The 22,703-nt window shown below is 39.8% G+C and overlaps 1 protein-coding gene across 9 annotated transcripts in view; it reads right to left on the bottom strand.

The window, feature by feature from the left end:
• Positions 1-22,703, bottom strand: part of SORCS3 (sortilin related VPS10 domain containing receptor 3) — a 590,282-nt gene that overhangs the window by 35,789 nt on the left and 531,790 nt on the right. For all 9 annotated transcript variants that reach the window (XM_042908251.1, XM_042908252.1, XM_042908255.1 and 6 more), the window contains 3 exons: positions 13,291-13,408; positions 12,136-12,269; positions 1,689-1,802 (listed from right to left, as the gene is read on the bottom strand). In XM_042908251.1, coding sequence (XP_042764185.1) covers positions 1,689-1,802; positions 12,136-12,269; positions 13,291-13,408 — 366 coding nt within the window. The remainder of the gene's footprint in view (positions 1-1,688; positions 1,803-12,135; positions 12,270-13,290; positions 13,409-22,703) is intronic.

Below are 22,703 nucleotides of genomic sequence, written 5' to 3'. Positions count from 1 at the left end.
TAGCTACTAGGAAATTTTAAATTATATATTATAATTCTCATATTATATTATATTATAATTCTTTTGGTTCATATTATAATTCTTTTGGTCAGCACCAGTCTACATCATCAAACTTTTATAATCAATTTATACTTTCTTGCTGACTTTTAATCATTTACAAGATATTTAATTTTTACTTATGGCAGATATTTTGGTGGGTACCATATCCTAATGCAAACTTGATATCATCTACTCTTTCTCTTCAACCTCAACTGGCCAGCTGGTTGACCACCTATAATATAAGCCAACATTTAAGCAACACAGAGGTATGTGTACACAGTTGTAGTAAGTCTTTTGGAAAAAAATTGAATTATCTTTCCTTTTCAGCTTCCTAATTTATTTGATTGGCTATTTGGGATTTTGGTATACCTAACTTGCTTTAAATTGGGTGTACATATACGTGTCACATGATCATATGTGGTGTTGTGATGTAATTCTCTTCCAGTTCCGTCCAAGGTATGCTCTGGCTTGGGATTTGGTGGCCTAGCTGATGACTTGTGCCTATCATATTCTTCTTCCTCAAACTTGATAGCACTGTGTTCTCTTCTACCATATCTCTGAAAGTTCATGCTTCTGGATCTGTATTTTGAATGGCTTAAATCCCTGAACTAGACACCCACAATAAAATCACATCAAAAGTGCTTAAGCCCCAGCTCAGGACCCAGCAACAGCTCCCTAAGAACCAAGTATTTAACTAAAAGTTCTTGCTTTCAGTAGCTCAGACCACTCAACACATCTCTTCCATCATTTTCTCCCGTCACTTAGGTAGATTGTACCTTTTCAGTATTTTACAATCAGAGAAGGTAAAAGTACTGAGGTGGTGAGTAACTTGTGTGAGACGGTAGAGGACCCATTGGAAGAGTTGAGACTGGAGTCCAGAACACCTTAGTCCTCCGCTACTCAAAGTCCTAGGACCAGTAATGCCAATGATGTCCGGGAACTTCTTAAAAATGAAGAATCTCAGCCCCACCCTACATCTACCAAATCACAAGCTGCATTTTAACAAGATCACCAGGTGATCTACAACACATTAAAATTTGAAAAGTGCTATCTTAGACCCCCAATCCACTTGCCAAATCCGTTCTGCACCATGGAGGTAGCAAAAGACGGGAAGATAAGTCTTCAAGGAAATATTTTTTTCCCCACAAATCTGAGTAACTATAAGTGAGCAAAGAGAGAAACACATACATAGTGTGACAATTAAACAAAGTATGCCTTGACCTTCTTATTCCAGGAGGTTCTAGAATGGGACCTGTAAATTTTCATTTTAAGTTGCCAGCATCACAGTCTAGGAGAGCTTCTGTTCATCTATCACTAGAGAGCACTGTAATATCTGCATACCACTTGTGTTCATTTATTTCCTCAGGGGCTCAAAAAATAAGGTGGCATCTCTTTCCAGCAAAGAAGACCCGACTGAAACAATAGCTATGGTCTGTCAGAGGCAAATGGAAAAAAGTATTGAAATCTGGTAGATTTCTGATGTTCCCCCTAAAGCTACTCTCAGCTAAAGAAAGCCTCAGCTTTCCTCAGAAGCCACCTATAAACAAACTATCCATACTCTCTCATGCTTCAGAAGAAATGCTACCTTTGATCCCAATCTAGGGAAACAGGAGACTAGTGAATAGAGTTCCTTCAGGTGTTTTACTTACCCAGTGCTGTTAAGGTAGCTTTGACCAAGGCTGCAGTCCTTTGATGGGGATGCTGGGTTGTACCAGAAAGCTGGGACACACTGGCTCTCTCCGTGTCTCTCATAGCCGTAGTCACTGTCCAGAAAATGAATATTGCACACTAGTACAGATGCACAAATGCCAAAACACCCACAGACACACACAAACACAAATACATCTCTACGGTCTTGCAAAAAGCTGCATTGCATTCTTTCAAATATTCCCAGTGACAGCAAATATTCATATGAAGTTTTAGAGTTAGAAATAATCTCGAATCATTGGAAATCCAGTGTATGGAAGAAATAATGCATTATCAAACAAATACTCCAGGTTAAAAAGAGGTATGGATATACATCATGTAGCAGGTACACTGGCTGGGGTTGGGTGTCAGGGATGCTATGAGCTGAAAAGCATATTCTGGATCACAGTGGAATTACTGACATAAGTAGGTGATAAGCAAGAGGATGATTTTAAAGGTCAAGATTCATTTCTGGATAAAATTCCATAGGTGTTATTCCAAAATTAATTTCATAGATTTTATTTTAATTTTTCCTACAAATTCCTTCCCAAGGAATGAATATATATATAAATATATATATATATATATATATTTATATATATATTTGCATTCACATATATACAAACAGTCATTCAATTTGTCCCCAATACATATAACACAGGTCTCCTGTTACCCTACAAAAAACAACAAACTGAGGTTCTTTTCCACATTTTCATAAAAGCCTAGCTGTAATAAAATAAAGAAAGAAAATCAGGTATGATTCCCTCCTGCATTCCTCCCATTCCAAAATGAAGTAAAAGACCAGTGTGTAGAGAGGAGGGCCCCCGTCTGAAATGTGACTGGTGTTTCCTTACTTCTTGGAGTTTCATAAGGCTCCCAGGTGCATAAATGTCAGGGTAGAAAAAGAGCAATAAAATAAGTATTATTGCTCTTGAAACCAACCAGAGGTCACTGAGGGTGTCTTCACTTGGCAGGAGAATTCATGCTTCTAAGTTAAGCACCCAAGGGTTTCCTGAAACCCACAGACTGGGCAGAACAATCTGGACATTTGAATATTGATCCACTGAGTGTTAATAAAACATAAAACAGCAAGGAAAGTCACTCTCTCCAGACCTACCCCTCCTTTCTTTTTCTGTTCCCATGTTCTTTGAGCCAAGATTTAATTAAAGTCCAATGAAAATAGAGGGAAACAGTCTGTGACTAGGGTAGGAATGAAAGGGAGGAAGGAATACAAGTTTAACTCTAGATTTATTTATGACTCAATATGTGCACTGTCCTCAGGAAGAAGTATTACAATCCTTGCCTACAAGGACTTTTAGTCTTTGGAGAAAGAGACCTAACATGCCTCAAATCCAACCAAAGAACAGAATAATACAGCATGAGGCAGAACATGAAAATACAGTATGAAGCAGTACAGTTAGGAAGCACCGACTGATGGAGGAGATTATAGAAATTGTTCTCTCAGTTCCATATCACCTTACTTCCTCACCATATTCCTCTACACCAAACTCATACCTGAACAGTCCAGGCCAAATTTTCAACCCTTTGTCTCTGCATATGTTATTCCCTGGGCTTGAAGCACTCAACGTTGTCTGTGTTTGGTAGTTTGCTTAGTATTCGTCTTCAGTATCTAATCAGAGGAGGCCTTCGCTGATTCCCCAGACAGAATCTTTGTGACCACAGCATGTTGGAAACATTGAAGATACAGAGATCTCTGTTGGTTTTGTTTGGCAATATAATAGTTCAGAGCAGTACTTAGGACATTGTCGGTGTTGAATATTTACTGGGTGAATGAATACTCCAATTATGTTTTAAAAGTAATCACACTTATTATTCCATTACATTGGGTCTATCTCTGCAGGGAGATGTGAACCCATAGTTCACCTTCCAGTGTGGACCACAGAAAACATCCCAAGTGCTCGACAGATGCCTAAGCCAGAAAGGTGGGACTCAAGACCAGCTTTGATATGGCCATGTTTAAATGAAAATGGAAGAAAATAAGGAGCAAGGGACGTGTCCGTCAAACAAATCTTTTGCCATGCCTCCTGATCAATGATCAGAGATCTCCCAGCCCGCACGTTCAATGCGGACTCAGTATTGTGACAGTTGGTAACCACCAGTGGGAACAGACTTAAAATTTCAGGAATTTTGCCAGCTAATTAATAGTTGTTAAACACAGCCAATATCAAAAAAATAAGTTATATCAAATTTCAATTAAATAAATATATTTTAAAAATAAATACATAAAGCACAGAGACCCCTTATATTTTGCTGCATTTGTTATACTACTACTACTACTACTACTACTAATAATAATATATTGTTATATATAAAATGTTAGGTATTATTATTTTATCTATGCTCCTGAGGTCATTTGCATCTATGTACCTGTAGGACAAAAATACTACATAATGTGCTTCTGTACATCTCTTCTCAATTCTATATTCACTGGCGTCATGCTGGTAGCTTGAAATTGGCCACATTTGGGGATATTTAAAGCAATCAGCAAATGCTACAAATGAGGGCTTATTTATTTGTTCCAAGAGAGCTAGTAGTTAAATATTTACCAGCACAGCACTATCTGATTTATTTAAAAAAAAATTTTAATGTTTATTCATTTTTGAGAGAGAGAGAGACAAAGAGACAGAGAGACAGAGAGACAGAGGGCATGAGTGGGGCCAGGGCAGAGAGAGAAGGAGACACAGAATCCAAAGCAGGCTCCAGGCTCTGAGCTGTCAGCACAGAGCCTGACATGGGGCTGGAACCCACAAACCATGAGATCATGACCTGAGCTGAACTTGGACACTTAACCAACTGAGCCACCCAGGCACCACCAGAATATCTGATTTCTAAGCATTGCTTATCAGTAGAAACATTTGGGCTGTGGTGGGTCTGCAATGCTTCTAGACAATTCTCCAACTGCTGGATGAACTAAATCTACTGAATGTCCTGCTAACCCTAAGAAATATTAATAATCTCTGAAGGAAGGGTGCTCTCCTTAATAGCTTTGGGAAGGAAAGGAATGTCTTAATGCTCTTTCCTAAATCTTTAACCATCTTTAGCAGTTCTGTTCAGCTCTGCTACCTGTTAGCAATGCAGTAATTAAAAAAGGTGCGTCAGGGATGCTGTTTTGCCCCAAAGAGAAAAGGCACCTCATTAATATTTAATAACATTAATGGAAACATCACTGGCTGCCTCCAAGCTGTGGACTTCTTCATTAACTTCTGTTAAATGTATATTAAAATCTCATTCTGCCCAACCTACCCCCCAGCTCTGGAGTTTGCATGATTTTAAAAACAAAAAACAAAAAACAAAAAACAAAAAACAAAAAACAAAAAAAAAACAAGCAGTTCCAGCTGCTGCTCCAACTTTCTGGGGAAGAGGTGTTTTTCTGTTGAATTGTGACATTTGGAGAGAATGTACCAGAAAGTCTGATTTGCCTCAGGGAAGTATGCTGCCACAGCTTCTGCAAACACACCAGCAGTTTCCTTCCAGAAATAAGTCACCTCTGCATCTTTCTTAACTATAAAAGGGTTTAGAACTTCTAAAAGTTTAGGAGGAAACTTCTCCATTTCCAGGAGATGTATGTCCTCCAAATCCCATTCAGGGAGAAGCCTTAGTCCATCTAAAGAGGGAAGAGACAAGCTTCAGAAATCACAAAGCTTCTGCGTGTCAGTGACACTTGTATTCCTTGGGTCTAATCCTCTCAACTGGTAGGTTGGAAGGGAGAAACAAAAGAGAAGTGACTTGTTCAAGACTGTACACAGCTGGAAATGGCAGATGGAAGTGATACTTGGGACTCCTGATCCATGCCTCAGATTTAGTAAATGAAGCACCCATTTAATCATCATAAGAGAGAGCCCCCTGGTCCCCAGGAATGACATTCTGAGACTCTGGGAGCCAGCCCAGAAGTCATGCTTTCTATTGGCACAGTTGCTGGGGCTTTTCTACTCTCAGACCATGCAGAGCCCTATCACTGCCTCAGTGACCCCCAGGCCCTCCATTCTCCCATTTGGCGGTTGAGATTCCAGGAATAGTACTCCCCGGATGTCTCTGTCCCACTTAATGAGACAGGATCACATGCTGGTTTGAAATGGGCAGATAGAAGGTTTTGGCAGATGCAGAGTGAACACTCAACAAACAGAAGCAACTGCAACAAAAACGATGGGATAATAATTAACATCATTAACATTTTGCTAAGGCAGAAGCCTAAATACAGGCAAAAAGAAAGGCGATTACATCCAAACTCTTTCAGAAATTGTATGAAAAACCCAACAAGCATCCCTCAAGTATTTCTCTTTATCAAGCCTCATGCCCTCTAACAACCTTTTCACACAACTGCATTCTCTGAAGTGCTGCCCTTTTCCCTTGTGCTTGGCACCAAGTCTACACAGCTCCATCACAACCTTCCACAGTAAGCCTTCTGTCATTACTCCAGTCCTCAACACTCCTTGCTCTGATCATTTCTGGCACTTGCAGGTAGGAAGGACCAGGGCTGTCTGAAAGACCTTCCTGTTTTACAACTATGCTATCCAATATGGTAGCCACTAGCCACATGTGACTACGAACACCCAGAATATGGCTAGTACAATTGAAGAACTGAATGTGTAATTTAATTTCATTTTAATGCAAATAACCACATGTGACTAGTGACTGCTATATTGGATAATATAGGTCTGGATTGTAAAATTCAGCCCCTAGTTATGTTCCTTATTATTTGCAATTATGCCTTCTTTCAGTTCAAAACTCTGGTTTACACCTTTGCTTTTTCCACAATGCTAGTCTATAGAAAAATATACTTGATTGTACTCTAAATGCAGAATACTAATGGTTGATTTCAGACACCCCTGCACTTATGCACTGCGGCATCCCCATCTCTCTTCCCCTCTATGTTACCACTTGATAAACTCCCTCTATAGATATGGAACCATACTGCACATGGAAGGAAGCACTAAAACACACCCAGACTTAGAACTCTCAGGTCAGAATATTATCATTTTGAATGAGTTACTTAACCTCTCTGTGTATCCATTTCTTCATCTATCAAAGGCCTACAGTAACAGACTCTCCTTCCAGAAGCTAGCTGAGAAAAGTAAGATAATCCATCTAAAGGACTTAGTGAGTAGTAGGTGCTCAGCAAAAGTTATTGCTGAGTAAGTGGTTGGGTGAATAAGAAAAGAGAATGACTAAACATAATTCCTGGTTCAACCTGGTTCTCCTTGAACAAAGGTAATTGCATCTCTCAGAGGGCCACTCCTTCCTAGAAGCCTCATTTGACTTCAAAGAAGGCCCTTATACTCCCTTTTCTGACTACTCACTAGCCCTTGACAAACTTAATTCACAGGGATGATTCATGTCTGGCCCTTCACCAGTGCCACAATGGAAGTGGCTCTCTAGAATAAGCATGAGGCTAACTAAGTAGAAACATCAATATTTATGCAAAATTCATGCTTAATACTGACATGTACTCCTGAGGAAAGGGTGAATATTATTCTACAAATAAATGCTTCTGAGAATCTGTAAAAGCTTCCCTCTTCAAACAAAGAAAAGATATAGGTTGAAAATACTCTCCCTTTGTGGATCTAGGCTATACTCCTAAACTTTTCCACCAAAATCAAGACGTTTAATGCATCCTCCCCAGCCCATAAACAACCCCCCCCCCCCCCCACACACACACTAATCTGATTAAAACTAGGTTATACCCTCTCCCTGCTGTCTCTGACACTTAAAAGTTGCTTGAACCAATCAGATGAACATGACCTGATTTGGCTTAGGCAAACAACTAGGTAGAATGCACATAATAATTACTTATACTAACTGAGCTGGGCTTTTCAGATTCTTTAGCTAATAACGCTTCCTGGTAGGAAGGACCATTGAGGAGATAGGGCTATGAAACTCCTGCCATGCACTGATTTCCAGCACTGAAGACAAACAACTGTATTTGATGGAAAAAAATATATTTTTAAATCAATACCTATGCTTACTGAAGATCACTTAAAACAAAACAATTTTAAATACTCAGTAGTTGTTTATATAAAATATTGTAGAAAAACAACAGAAATTTCAGAAATAAAACTTTCTTCTCTACTCAAAAGTAGTGCAAAAATATTTTTAGGCCACACGATTTTTTTTTTTTTGCTTTTGTTCTCAGATTCTGACCACTAACCCAGCCTCAAGTCCTGGGTGTTTGTTTGCTTATCCTATCTCTGACTCAAGTGGTTCGTTTTTAAATTATTATTAAAGTATAATCAGCTTTTTTTGTTATATAAATTTTAGGTGTACAATAAAATGATTCAACAATTCCACACATTTCTCAGCATTTATCAAGATACAAGTGCTCTTAATTCCCTTTATCTAGTTTACTCATCCCCCTCACCACCCAGCTTCCCTCTTATTTTCTCCATATTTAAGAATCTGTTATTTTTTGTGTTTTTGTTTCTTTCTTTTTTAAATTCTACAAATTAGTGAAATCATATGGTATTTGTCTTTCCCTGACTCACTTATTTAAATTAGCATTACACCCTCTAGGTCATCCATGGTGTTGTAAAAGGCAAGATTTCATCCTTTTTTATGGCTGAGTACTATTCCACTGTGTGTGTGTGCATGCACACGCACACACACACACACACCACATCTTTATTCATTCAACTATCAATGGACACATTTGCGTTGCTTCCATATCTTGGCTATTTAAAATGCTGCAATTGGGGCACCTGGGTGGCTCCGTCAGTTAAGAGCCCGACTTTGGCTCAGGTCACGATATCACAGTTTGCAAGTTCGAGCCCTGCATCGGGCTATCTGCTATTAGCATAGAGTCTGCTATGTGTCCTCTGTCCCCCTTTCTCTGTCCTGCTCCCCTTCCTCCCTCCCTCTCAAAAATAAACATTACAAAAATTATAAAAATAAAATAAAATAAAATAATGCTGCAATAAATATAGGAGTGCATACGTATTTTCAAATTAGTGTTTCTGTTTTCTTCAGGTAAATTACCCAGTAGTGAAATTACTCAATCACTCAATCATTTGGTAACTCTATTTTTAATTATTTGAGGAACATCCATACTGTCTTCTGTATTATTTCTAATTTGAGATACAATTGGGTCTAAAATATAATCACATAATGCTTCAAATACCATATTCCCTAAAATTCTATAAGGTCCTCTTGAACACCATACACCTATTACAATTCGAGTACCAATGGTCAAAACTACATCATCTGGAATTTTGTTAGAGTTAACGGAACATTCTAAATAAAAAAATATCAACAGCAGTTCACCCACGTTATTTGAGGATGTTTTAATTTTAGAATAACTAAACTTGGGGACCTGTTTCTTTTGAAACATAAAGTGAATCTAATAAGACTTGTTTGATTTCTTGAGAAATAGCATGATACAGAGAAGAACATAGGATTTAACTAGACTTGTATTTGAGCTCCAAATTTCTCTGTTATGTGACCTTAGTCAAGTAGCTTACGTTCCACATGCTTGTTTTCATCTCATTAAAAAGTCATAGTAACAATGCTGATGTTACAGAGCATTGGGTCCGGGTGGTACCTCTGTAAATTCAAGTGCAAGAACCAAAGGACACCTTGCAAAGGCTTTTTTTCTTTTTTAATTTCTTTTTTTTTTTTTTTTTGCACTGCTTCACTTACAGATGGATTCTGATAGCAGTTCCCAAAGAAAAGCTCAGAAATATTTTAAGCAGTACCACCTACAATAAATGAACGAAAAACACCCAAAGGTATGACTTTGTAGACAGGGCTCATTTGGATGTATAAGCTCTGGTTTACTTGCTAAAAATACCATGGGGACTACTTAACTGTGGGGTACAAGATTAACAACAGCAGCAGCAATAGCTACCATATGGATGCCTACACCACTAGGATGAATGCCTCACCTACATTAATGATGTAGATTAATTCATTTCTTCCTCTCTAGCAACCAATGAGATACATGTTATATTATCTGTATTTTACTGCCGAGAAGGTTAAATCATAGAGATTAAGAAAATTTCCCAAGGTCAAAATCTGTGAATATCAGAGCTGAGATTTTTTATTTCCAGACTAGTAAATGTTAGTGGAATTACTGAAAGAAAAATATTTATGCTATAATTCTTCTTCTTTCTCCATTGTGAGGTTTCCCAATAGCAGACAAGGGTCTATTACAGCTCAGAGAGACACAGGAGAGAATAGTATGACATGCAAGGGCACTGTGCCTCCATGGAGTCAGTCTTCAGAGGGACCCAAGGAAGACTGAAATTCATATTCAGAATATTCAAGCTGACGTCAATATGTCACGCAGCATAATCCTGAGGGGTCTATGACAATTTTTCTGGGTTGTGGTTAATAATTGAAAATTATTCTTCCCAAGTGTGAAAATATCCTCTGTTTCCAAAGGGTCAGAAGTGCCACAGGTAGGACCCTGACATTCAAATTAAATTCCATTCAGCATATCCCATTTTAATGATTCTCACTGAGGTCAAGCTTTCCAAGGCATGTGTTCAGGGATGCAGAGTAGCTAGGGAGCAGTCATAGCCATCTAGCTGGTTTGCAGTTACCAGTGATAGTGCTAGCAGAAAGGGGGGAACAAAACATGGGTTCCAGCACAAAGCAAGCTTCAGGAAGAGGAAGAAATGAGGCTGAATGAGGTTGCTGGGGAGGGGCAGCTGTTCTGCATCCATATGGATTTACTTCTGTTATTCGACACCAGAAAAGCCCAAATGCAACTCTGCTGCTGTCCTGCCAAGTTTAGAGGGTGATGCCTGAGCCCTTAGCTTTGTCTTTTAACCTGGAATGGGTTATGAAAATATCTAAATTGAACTTCACCTTTTGACTGTCCTGAGAAGGAGGAATTCATCTAATAGGGATCAGTGTGGGATCACTAGCAGGATCCCCCATCCCCAGAATTGAAATACTTTTTTGACTCTCCTAAAAGGGACAATGTTCAGGGAATATGGTGCAACCACTTAATTCTTACTATGGGATAGGCACTGAAGAAAGTCTAAAATTCCTGCCCTCATAGCAGTCTACTGGGGAAAGACAGACAATAATAAAGCAATCAGAAAACATGATCACTCCACGTGGTGACTAATACTAAGACAATGAACTAGGGTGTCAGAGTGTCACGGTGTAGGAGAGATCAGGTGGCCTCAGAAAGCATTTCTGAAAAGCTGATGTTTTTGCTGAGATATGACTCATCCAGAGGTTCCAGCCATGCTGAGATTTGGAAGAAATTCTGCACTTGCTATTGTCTTTGATAGGCGTAAGCCTAGATTAATTAAGGTACAGAAAGGAGACGGTAGTGTGGCTGCAAAACAGGGAATGAGGGCAGAATGGTAGGAAATTAGGGCACAATGGTAGCAGGCCAAATCGTGTAGAGTAGAATAAGCCAAGGAAGGAAGACTGCATTGTATTTTGTGGGAGAGAGGAAGCTACTGGAGTGTTTTAAGCATAGGAATAGTAATATATGATTTGGGTTTTCACAATCTCATTTTGGTTGCTGTCAGGAGGATAGGTTTTAGGGCAACAAGGGTGGAGGCAGAGAGAGTTTGTAGATTGCGAGAGTGATCCAAGTTGTGGTCAACATGGGCAGAGGTACTTTGGGTTAGAATGTGTTCTGGAGGTGAAGACTCACAAGGACTTGCAGATGGCCTGGGCCTTAGGGGAAGAGGAAGGGGAAGGGAAAATCAAGCTCTCCTGAGATTTTGACCTAAGCAACTATATTTTTTATTGAGTTTGGAAAAACTGGTCTGGGAAGAGGGGTTCAAGAAGAGCTGAAAAAATTGCTTTCTAAAGTAGAAGATTCAGGAAGAGCTCCACTTTGGCCACATTGGGTCTGAAATCCCTACTAGCAATTCAAGGGGAGATAGAGGCTGAGTATGTACATGGACACACATGTCTCCATCCTAGAGGACAGTGAGGCCAGAGCTGGAGGTATATATTGGAAATTTGTGGATTATTGGCTAATAGGTGAGACTTAAAGTTGTTCTTTGTGGTTGTCATTAGAGGGAGAAAAAAAATGATGAAAGGAGAGAGTACACATGGAAGATCACAGTTTGAGCTAATGTATCTGGAGGTAGCTGTCCAAGGTGGTAGCTCTCTGAGCTTTGTCACTGCTCAGACCAACCTCTCTGGTACTTGCCCAGGGATGCTAACTGAAGATGACAAGTTTCCTCAGACATATTGCTCTGACAGAACAGTGACCTCCCCTGTGAAAATATCTCCTCCTGTCCTCCCTCCAGGGGTACAGGGTTACCCTCGGGCCCAGGAACTGAAACAGTCAGGCCCATAGGCCAGCAAACACACCTCCCACCTGTGGGTCATGACTCCCCTTTCCCCAGCTCGATCTTCATCCTCACCCCCCAACAAGTAAATGTCTGGTTGAAACTGACAATGAGATGCCATGGGACTCACCATTCAAAGTCCCAGTCAGCACAGACACAGGGCTCTGAAACCACTGTCCCTGAGGAATCTCGACCCAGGGCACACTGAGCTCCTGGCTTGCGTTTCTTGAATATTTTTCTTTCTCCCATGACGCAAGGCTCCCCCTTAGAAAGAAAGTCCACGGTGAGAAAGGAAGAAAAACACAAAGAAGGTGAAATAAACCAGCTTCTCTATAGGAAGCGCTGGCCTTTCCATTCTCTTTTGGTCACTCTGTCTACCAATCTCATCCCTAGTAACCATTCAGGAGTCTCAAGGGAAAAAGGACCAGTCTTTTACTACCACATAAGAGGAACACCATGGAGGAGGTGCTGGCTCATCACTACCTCACACCCAACTTAGCCAATGATGTCTACTTCATCTTGTTTCTCTTCCACCTCTGGAGAGAAGGCAAAAATTCCAAGTCATTGTCACAGACTTACAAATTGCCCAAATGACTTCAACAGAAATTTTGGTGGAAAAGAATCCAATTCTGGCATATTTTTCATATCATCTTCAGAGTAAAACTGAAGTTGGCCTGAAAAGTTCTCTCTCTATGATAAATAATCATGCCCAAGTCCTTATTTCCAGTCAAGGGCAAAGAAAAGCGGAGAAACTGGTATAAATCACATGATCGCAATGGTTCTGAAGAATGCAGAAGTCTTACCTATGCTGCAAAGCAACAAATATCTACCATTTCTAGAGGCACTCACCCCAATCCCTCACCCTTTATCTGTGGCCCTGTTTCCAGGGCTCTTGGGGATCTCACTGCAGGCTGGCCTGACAAATATTCTCACCCTCCCCACTAACAGGTGAGATGATGAAACCACTGAAAGTCCTCCTGGCTGTCTGGGTTTATTTCTCCACAGATAGAGCAAAAGCCCGAGGTAATACTTGCCCCCCTCACCCCTCGACTATTCAATCATCTCAACGGGTTGATCAGGATCACAGGGTGAAAAATGGTCCTTAAATACCATCTTTGCATGCTTGACCTGTGTGTGTGGACTCCAACCCTTCCCCCAAATCCATCACTATCTTCAGATGCCCCACTACCTTCTTCCTCCAAATAGGAAGGCCCAGAGATGACCAAACAGGCCTTGTGGTAGTTCCTCTTCCTAGAAGCCAGTATGCCCCTACCACATGGTATACCTGATTGAGCAGGTGCCAGGTCTGATAGTCTTCCTTGGTGCAGCGTCGGCTGAAGATAGATTTGTAGTCCACTTTCACCAACTGCCATTCAGAACGGAGGCTGAAGTGGCCGAAAACTCTAAGTGTTTAGGGGAGGCAGGGGAGAGACAAACAGAGAGGTCCCACTAGTCAGTCACTAATACACAAAGACTGGAGGGCGAGAGGACTAAATTGCGGCCTGGACTCAACAGGTTCTTCCAAATTGAGGTTTTGGAAGGTCACCAAGGAGAAAGTCCACCATTTACACAACTCTAGCCAACTGGCATGGTATTCATAGTGGGTTTAAAACTAACCATTTTTTAATTGGAAAAGTAATATATGTACTTTATAGTAAGCAATGAGAACACAGAAAGATATGAAGAAAAACATCACCCAATAGTTCAAAACCTTACACAGAAAGATATGAAGAAAGAAAAAAATCACCCAATAGTTCAAAATCTTACACTCAACAGGTAGAACTGTTGTTGATATTTTGACATGTAGCCTTCTTGTTTCTCCTTAATGCAAGCACAGGTATTTTATCTACTGATGTCTACTGACAGGGACTCAGTTTCCTCATCTGTAAAGTAAATGTGTATGTGTATGGTGGGAATGGGGGCAAATTAGCTAATCTGAAGTGTGGCTGCCAGTTCCAAAATTCTGACAGAATCTAAGTATGCTTTAGTTGAAATTCCTATTGTTTAATTCACATGAATAACACCCTCCTTTCCCTTCCCTGAAAAATCACAGTAGCCCCATAAAAGGAACTCATATTTATGTATAGTAAAGAAACACACCATCTATGTGACTTAGATAATCAATACTGACCTTTTCAAAGCCCAGTAGTTGATGGCCCTATACATATGAATGACCAATGGTTTCTAGAAAAATGGAAAAAAATACTGATCACCCATACTCTACTTGGGTGGCATGTCTTATAATTACAATGCAAGATATCTATCATAGTGCTATAAAGAGGAGACCAATCACTCTGGGAACCTAAACCAACTGAAGTCTTTCAAGGCATTGGATGGATTCCATTTCAGCAAGATTTAATCATTTTATCATCCCCGGATTCTCATCTCCTTCCAGTCATATGTTCTTGTGGTGACACCTAAGAGACTACTCCTCAAGGGACAGTCCCTTCTTCTTTCTGAAGGATGAAGATGCTTTGCGAGGGGTGGAAGTTGACTAAAATTGTGAAATGGATGAATAAATAGGACTGTTTTGTAGATCGTACAACTTACATATTACACCTTGAGAAATGCCTTTTAATGTTCTATCAATTTAAAAGTTAAATACATGGGCGCCTGGGTGGCTCAGTTGGTTGGGCGGCCGACTTCGGCTCAGGTCATGATCTCACGGTCCGTGAGTTCGAGCCCCACGTCGGGCTCTGTGCTGACAGCTCAGAGCCTGGAGCCTGTTTCAGATTCTGTGTCTCCCTCTCTCTGACCCTCCCCCATTCATGCTCTGTCTCTCTCTGTCTCAAAAATAAATAAACGTTAAAAAAAAATTTTAAAGTTAAATACAACTTTTTATGGTCTTGTCTAAAAGATCAAACAGACTTTGGGGTGCCTGGGTGGCTCAGTTGGTTAAGTGGCCAATTCTTGATTTTAGCTCCGGCCATGATCTCGTGATTTGTGAATTAAAGCCCTGTGTCGGACTCTACACTGACAGTAAGGAGCCTGCTTGGGATCCTCTCTCTCCCCCTCTCTGTCTACCCCTCCCCCACTCATTCTCACTCTCTCTCTCTCTTCCCCCTTCCCTCCCTCTCAAAACAAACAAATAAATAAATAAATAAAAACATATAAAATTAAAAAAACAGACTTTGAGGTGAATAAGTCATAGGGATAACAGGCACTGCACAGGAAATACAGTTGATGATACTGTAATCATTTTGTATGGTTACAGGTGGTAGTTGCACTTGTAGTGAGTGTAGCATAACATATGGAGATGCTGAATCACTATATTGTACACCTGACACTAATGTACCATTGTGTGCCAACTATATTAAAAGAACAAAACTAAAAACGTATGATCTTTATAAGAATCTTAGCTCAGCACTGAGTAGCAGAAGCCATGGGGCTAGAATATCTTGGGTTGTGTGGTCAATACCGTGTGAAGCAGAGTGAATGTAAGCATCCCTCCCCTAGGCTTACTCTGATCTCTTGCATTTTTGCTATATTCATTGGTCTCCAAATCCCATACGTCCATGCCAGGTCACCAGTGAGGTACTTTCACCTTCTAGTCCTGATTCATTTCATGGAGAGTTCACTAGTCAGTCCATTTAAAATCTCTAACAAAGCAGTTATGTCTTAAAAGTTTCTACTTATTTGAAGAGAGAAGAGTTAAACTGAAAGACTGTCAGGAGAAACAAACAAACAAAAACCACTGTGAGAAGACCATGATGAATGTCTTCTTCTGTCTCTATCCAACCTTTCTAAATCTTTTCATATTCAAATATCACCTCCTCTAGTCTTCCCTGATTGGAATACTCTGAGTAGAAGAATAATAGTGATGCTAAACCAAACACTTCCACCTACTCCAAATAGTTTACAGTTATTTCATGGATCATAAAATACATCATGTCTGATTAATGCCATTCCTTTCCATGGAAGGATTACTGGACAGACAGAAGAGGGAAATATGAGGCACACGATTTACCTGGGTATGAGCAAGGCATCTGACAGTAAAATTATGTGACTGAACAGTACCTAATTAAGGCATTAAAATCGAAGAGGGGGGAGGGCATGAGTAGTCAGCTGCAAGGTTCTGCTGTCTGCTCTTTCCTGTTCATCATTTTTATTAATGACTTGAAGACATGAAAATAATGGTCATCATTGCAAATCACATTTTCTGATGACACAAAGCTGGAAGAAACAGTCAATATGCTTGATGGCAGAATCAGGACCCAAAAAGGTCTTGACAGACTGAAGGGAAAGGCTGAATCTAATAATGTGAAGTAACAGAAAGATATGTCAGGTCCTTCCCTGGCAACTACATAAGTATTGAATAAAGAAAATGATGCTTGATGCAGCTCAGGTTAAATAATAATAATAATAATAATAATAATAATAATAATAATAAATAATAATAAAAAAATAATAATAATGTGGCATCTTAAGAGTTTTCATACACAATGTGATTAATGTAAGTAAATACTTCAGAGAAACCAAAAATACTTGAGATGATCCTACAACACATTAATTAAGAATTCTGTATATTATCAAGAATGAAAGAGGCAATATCCAGGACTATTCTACATTAACTAGATCGCAAAGAAAAAGGTAGCCAATTTTGGATGTCACCATTCAAAGATATACACTAAGTGTCTCAAACTAGAATACATGTATGGGTTTTGGTGGTCATAGTAAAGTGTGAATCTCCAGAAATTTTAAATAAAAATATGCATTTACTGGAACATGTGTATTTATTATGGAGAAATTACATACATTTTATCATATTTTTGAAGTGATTCACAGTTCCTAAAGCTTAAGGACCATTGAAATAGACACTACATAAGATAGCATACTGTATTGAATAGTGACTCCCCCACGGGACATGAGCACGTTCTAGTCCCTGTAACCTGTGAATGTGACCTTATCTGGACCTTTGCAGACATAAGTAAATTAAAGATCTTGAGATGAAAACATCCCAGATTATCAAGGTGGGCCCTAAGTGCAATGACATGCATCCTTGTAAGAGAAACCTGCAGAGAGGAGGAGGCCATGTGAAGAAAGGGCAAAGACTGGAGCTATGTGGCCACATGCCAGGGAACACCTGGAGCCCCTAGAAGATGTAACATGCATAGAAGGAATTCTTTCCCCATGCACTAGAAGGAGTGCTACCCTATTAACCACTTTGATCTTGGACTCTAGCCTCCAGAACTGTTAGAGAATTAATTTCTGGGTTTTTGGCCCCCTAATTTGAAGCAATTTTTTATAGCAGCCACAGGAAATTAATATAGATGGTGATGTGATTCAAGACCAATTTTGGGGGTGCCTGGGTGGCTCAGTTGGTTAAGTGTCCAACTCTTGATTTCAGCTCAGGTCATGATTTCATCGTTCATGAGTTCGAGCCCCACATCAGGCTCTGTGCTGATGGTGTGGAACCTGCTTTGGACTCTCTCTCTCTCTCTCTCTCTCTCTCTCTCCCCCCCCCCCCACTCATGTGCAGCCTCTATCAAAATAAATAAACTTAAAATCACTTTTTCACCTATCTATCCAAGAAGTGCTATAAAAACTATGGCTGGTTAACCGGGAGATGACTTAGGAAGGGCAGGGGAGGGGAAACCAAAAAGTAGGCCTTCTGGGGAGATCATGTGAGTATAAAAAAAACTAACAAGATAGAAAAACGTGAAAGTTTACAAAATATGAGAGAACTTTCTAATAGATAAACTTGCCCACAAAGGAAAGGAATGCTCAAGAGTTAGTAAACACAGAACCTCAAGCTCAGGCTTCACCATCTCCCAGGGCTGCTTTGGAGGAGGATGCAAGCATCACCCAAGTGCCCAGCCTAATTGACCCTGACCCTCTAAGGATGTCCATGTTGTTGGTCTTCCCAACTCTCTGGGATACCTGTTTCCAGTCTCAGAGAGCTCATTTCAGAACTGACCACAAAAACAGGTGCCAAGTTAGGACTTGGGGACTAATTCAGCCTCTGTCTTCTGCAATCTTGCAAGGCATATCCTTTCATCTATATTTCTTTGGCTTCTAGCCCAGATGTCTTTACACTGTGTTTCCCAGGTCCTTCCTCAAACTGTAAATTGATACAAAAATATTTTTACTTGGGAGTGTGCTAGTCTGCTCTCCCATGTGATCACTTACGTTTGCCAGATACAAAATTTTAAACACTGAATGTCAGGACTATAATCTTTGCTCATTTTCTCATTGGACCCCAACTAAGATCAGTGGACCCTAACTAAAACCCCTTAGCAACTTTCAGATATTAATGTACTCCCCATCTCTCTATCCATTATTGGTTCTGGGAAGAAAAATGTTCAATATGGGCCCCCGCCTATGGGACATAAGTGACTGAAATGGTCTCTTGGATGTATCTGGCTTCCCTAATTCCATTCAATATTGCATTCATTCACAGTTCTTCTGATTGGAGCCCATGGAAGCCAAGGAAATGACAGAAATGCAGCAAACTTAGCAGGAGATAAAATAAGGACTAATTTAAATTCAAGCATTTCTCATCCCTTTTCCTAACTACCCTTAGAACAGATGTTAAAATTCACAATAGGATTTGTAAAAGTGTGAAGCCAGCATAGAAAGCAGGATGACCATCATGAGAAACCATGTACCTTAATCTGGGATGATAATCACCCACAAGGTAGATTAGGAATAGAGAAAACCCAGACTACTTCTGATTAACAAATAAAAAAAAACTTAATTTCCCAGATAAAAGTTTCTTATTCACTGGAAATGCTCCTCTAAAGTTACAGATCTCATCACCAGTAAGTAGGCACAGCATATTCATCCCATTTGTGGTAAATTTTGGGGGAAACAAAGTGGTTTATATATCAACTTAATATGAAAACCCAAGAGAGGTAGGGTGAAAGAACCCAAGATATGGAATATCTCTAAAAGGATAACGTGATTCCAAAATCAGGTGATACTTCTTTCAGAAAGACTTCTATGACTGTTCCAGCAACATTGAACTGTTTCCTCAGAAGCTCAAATGGTCCTATTATCTCTAGACAAGAGGTTCTCCACTGTCTCCATCAGAATCACAGAGGGCTTGTTAAATATAGATTGTCTTATTCTCTTACTTTCTTATTAGTATGTTTTGGGTGCCTCATTGCATTTCTTTCTTTTCTTTTTTAAATGTGTAGTTATTTATTTTGAGACAGAGAGAGAGAGAGTAGGTGCCACTTAGTGCAAGTGGGGGAGGGACTGAGAGAGAAGGAGAGAATCCTAGGCAGGCTCCAGTACTGTCAGCACAGAGTCCTCTGAGGGGCTCTGTCTCACCAACCACGAGACTGTGAGACTATGGGATCATGACCTGAGCCAAAATCAAGAGTGCTAATGACTGAGCCACTTGGGTGCCCCTGATTATTTGCATTTCTAAAAGCTCCACAGATGATGCTGATGCTGGTCCCAAGACTAACCTTTAAGAAACATAGCTCTAGACCTCTTATCTAGAATGTAATTTTCCTACCTTTGGTCAAGTTTGTGTTAACCAATTAGAAAGCTCCTTATGGTTTGGAACACTTCTTACGCTTCTTTTTCTTTTTTTTTTTTAAAGATAATTTATTGTCAAGTTAGCTAACATAGTTTCTACAGTGTGCTCTTGGTTTCAGGGGTAGATTCATGCGGTTCATCGCTTATATACAACAACCAATGCTCATCCCAATAAGTCCCCTCCTCAATTCCCATCACCCATTTCTCCTCTCCTTCACCCCCTCCCCATCAACCCTCAGTCTGTTCTCTGTATTTAAGAGTCTCTTGTGGGTTTGTCTCCCTCTCGGAAACAATTTTTTCCCCTTCCCTTTTTCTATGGTCTTCTGTTAAGTTTAAGTTCCACATAGGAGTGAAAACATGTGGTATCTATCTTTCTCTGACTGACTTATTTCACTTAGCATAATACCCTCCAGTTCCATCCTCATTGTTGCAAATGGTGGGATTTCATTCTTTCTCATTGCTGAGCAGTACTCCATTGTGTACATAAACCACATCTTCTTTATACTTTTTGTATGCCATAAAGCCTTTCAATGGTAGGTGCTTGATAAAGAAACACTAATTGATTATTGAGGAACGAGGAATTCTAGAGTGTGGTTTCAATCTCAAGTCTTTGGCAAAAAAAAAAAAAAAAAAGATAATTTCTAGCATGCACAAATCCTCTATCATCCGTAGTCCTTGCAATTACCAAGGTAAACTATTTTGACCCTCTGCTGCAGAAATGTATTCCTAACCCCACTTCTTAACTTAAAGTGTATTTTCGCCAACATATAAAAAACCTATCATGTGAGATAAAGATGTGAAAATCTTGAAAATTCCACTGAACAACAAATGTTCATTACCATCACCATCACTCCTATTGCTGGAACCCCCAGAAATACACATCCAAGTCCCTGCTCATCAAGAGCTTTTGACAGGTTTGGCTCAATATCCCCTTTTTAAGATACATACTAACCTCAAATTCAGGGCTTTGCCTTTTGTGTGTGTCTGTGTGTGTGTGACATTTTATACAGAGCCTTGGAGAAAGTAGATACCTCATACATAAATAGAAATGACTGGAAACAGGTAGCCTGCCCGTTAGTTCCCTCGAAGAAGTTGCTCCTGACCAAAGCAAAATTAATGAATTCTCTAAGCCATTCCTCACTATATGGATTTTCAGGAAAAATCAATTAAAATTTATTACTTCTGTTTTTCTTTTTACCTTGTCATCTGGATTTTTTCACAAGAGTTTTTGGCTTAAGATTCACCCTCTTTTTTGGCTCTATCAACCTAAAAGACTGTCTCTTCCTTTTTTTAAACTCCTCTGGTATCAAATGTCTAGACTACTAATGTGACTCTGGTCAGAGAGTGCCCTCATGTGCTCCTCCTGTTGCTTGATTTTTAACACGCAGATGGTTTAGTCATGGTGACAAGAGTACGAGGCAAAGAAATAGAAAATATCTTTCCCTATTCCTGGTCTGCCACTAAATTAACTAAATAACCTTGAGCAAATAACTTCATCTTTTAAACCAGCAGCTTCCTTATACAAGATGACTTTAATCAGTGACACATATACTCAAAGGTTGGAATGCAGAAACAGTCTAGATGGAATGTGGCCCTTCTAAGATAATTTCCAAGAGTTTATTTTCTTTCAATCCTTATGCCTACCTCCAGGTGTACAAGCCATCTATCTCCTGGTGACCCCATACACAAAAGATTTATCTTTTAGAGTCATTCGTCTTTATCTCCACTGGCACTTCTTCCATAAAACAGATGCTCATTAAACAGTTCTGAGTTGATTAATGGATAGAATTAATCCATCAAAGTCATTCACTTCTTCAAAATTGGACTAATAGCTTTATCCGCCCTTATTTCTGGGCCAAAGAACATGGTTGATCTGTGTGTCCTTTGGGGTTTAGAAAGACAAAAACAATCTTGAGAGAGAAATAGCAGCAGCTTCTCTGTCCTTTGTTATCCTGGACTTCCACAAACAAATGATTTTCTGGGACCCTAACATACCTTCTCTTACCTACCATCCAGACTTGAGTGAGACTTCTGGGGAGGGGAGTGATTAATCTGAGGGACAGAAGTGGTTCTCAAAAATAAAAAGAAACTTCATTAGAATTCCATACACATAAAGGTTTAGCTACTCATTAATTAAATGATTTCAAAGGGGATCTGGTTATTTAATTGCTATAATTTAGGTGGAAACAATGCCACACTAAATGTAATTAGAGAAGCAGGCTCTGTGAAGATGTTTTTCTCTTTACAGGAGAGCAATTCTGGGTCACCTGATTCTCCCCTGCATAGTTCTTTTTCCTGACCTCCAATTATACCAACCTTTATACACAGTTGTAAAAGCTGAGCGAAGATTCTAGGAGAGAGTGGTTGATCACAGTCCTTCAGAGAGGAAAAGGACAAGGATTCAATATTAGAAAGAAAGGCACTAGAAATGTGCAAAAGAAAGAACAAATGATGCTTGGGGTGGTCCGATTAAGACTTTACTGTGGACTAATTTTTGAAAGAACATCTGATTGAACTCAAGTAAGATGATACAGTGTTGTCATCGACCTGCCCCAGAACCTGCCCTTTCCCTTATCTTCCTCAGGGACTCTTACACCTGCATCTCGAGCTCTTCTAACCACTAATTCCCCCATTTATATCTGCCTGAGGAAAATTTTAAGAGAAGAAGGCCAAAGATGACTTGACAGGTCCTTCCTGACTCTCCTCTCTCTGTGGCTGACCCACCCAAGTTCTCACTCATTAGGCTAGAAACCTGTGTGTCAGCAGAAACTCAGTCCTCGACTTGGTCCTCTCTCTTAATCTCCTGCCTGACACTCATTCCTTTTCATTGCACTTCTAAATAATCTCTCATATTCACCAACTCAATGGGAATCCCATTTCCATACCCTGATAACAACAATGGCTACCACTGATGGTTATATTTTACAGCATGCTTATCATTTTCCACGGACTCTGCTAAATGCTTCACGGTTTTTATAATCTGGAACCCCACACACATTCCCTGAGATCATGGGTATAGTCATTTCATGTAAAGAAACTGAGGCACTAGGTTCATTTTCAAGATCAAGGTTGAACTAGGATTCAAGTTGGCATCCATGTGAAGCCAACTCTTACTGGATGCTCATCTTCCTGCTGAAGAATGTAATCCAGGCTCTCGTACTTACTGCCTCCTCACTGGTTTCACTTGTTTATACCATATATCCATATTCA

The sequence above is a fragment of the Panthera leo genome, chromosome D2, assembly GCF_018350215.1.
Source record: "Panthera leo isolate Ple1 chromosome D2, P.leo_Ple1_pat1.1, whole genome shotgun sequence".
NCBI classification, from domain to species: Eukaryota; Metazoa; Chordata; class Mammalia; order Carnivora; family Felidae; genus Panthera; species Panthera leo.
Note: the sequence above shows the minus strand (reverse complement) of the source record. Positions and strands in the feature narration are given on the sequence as shown.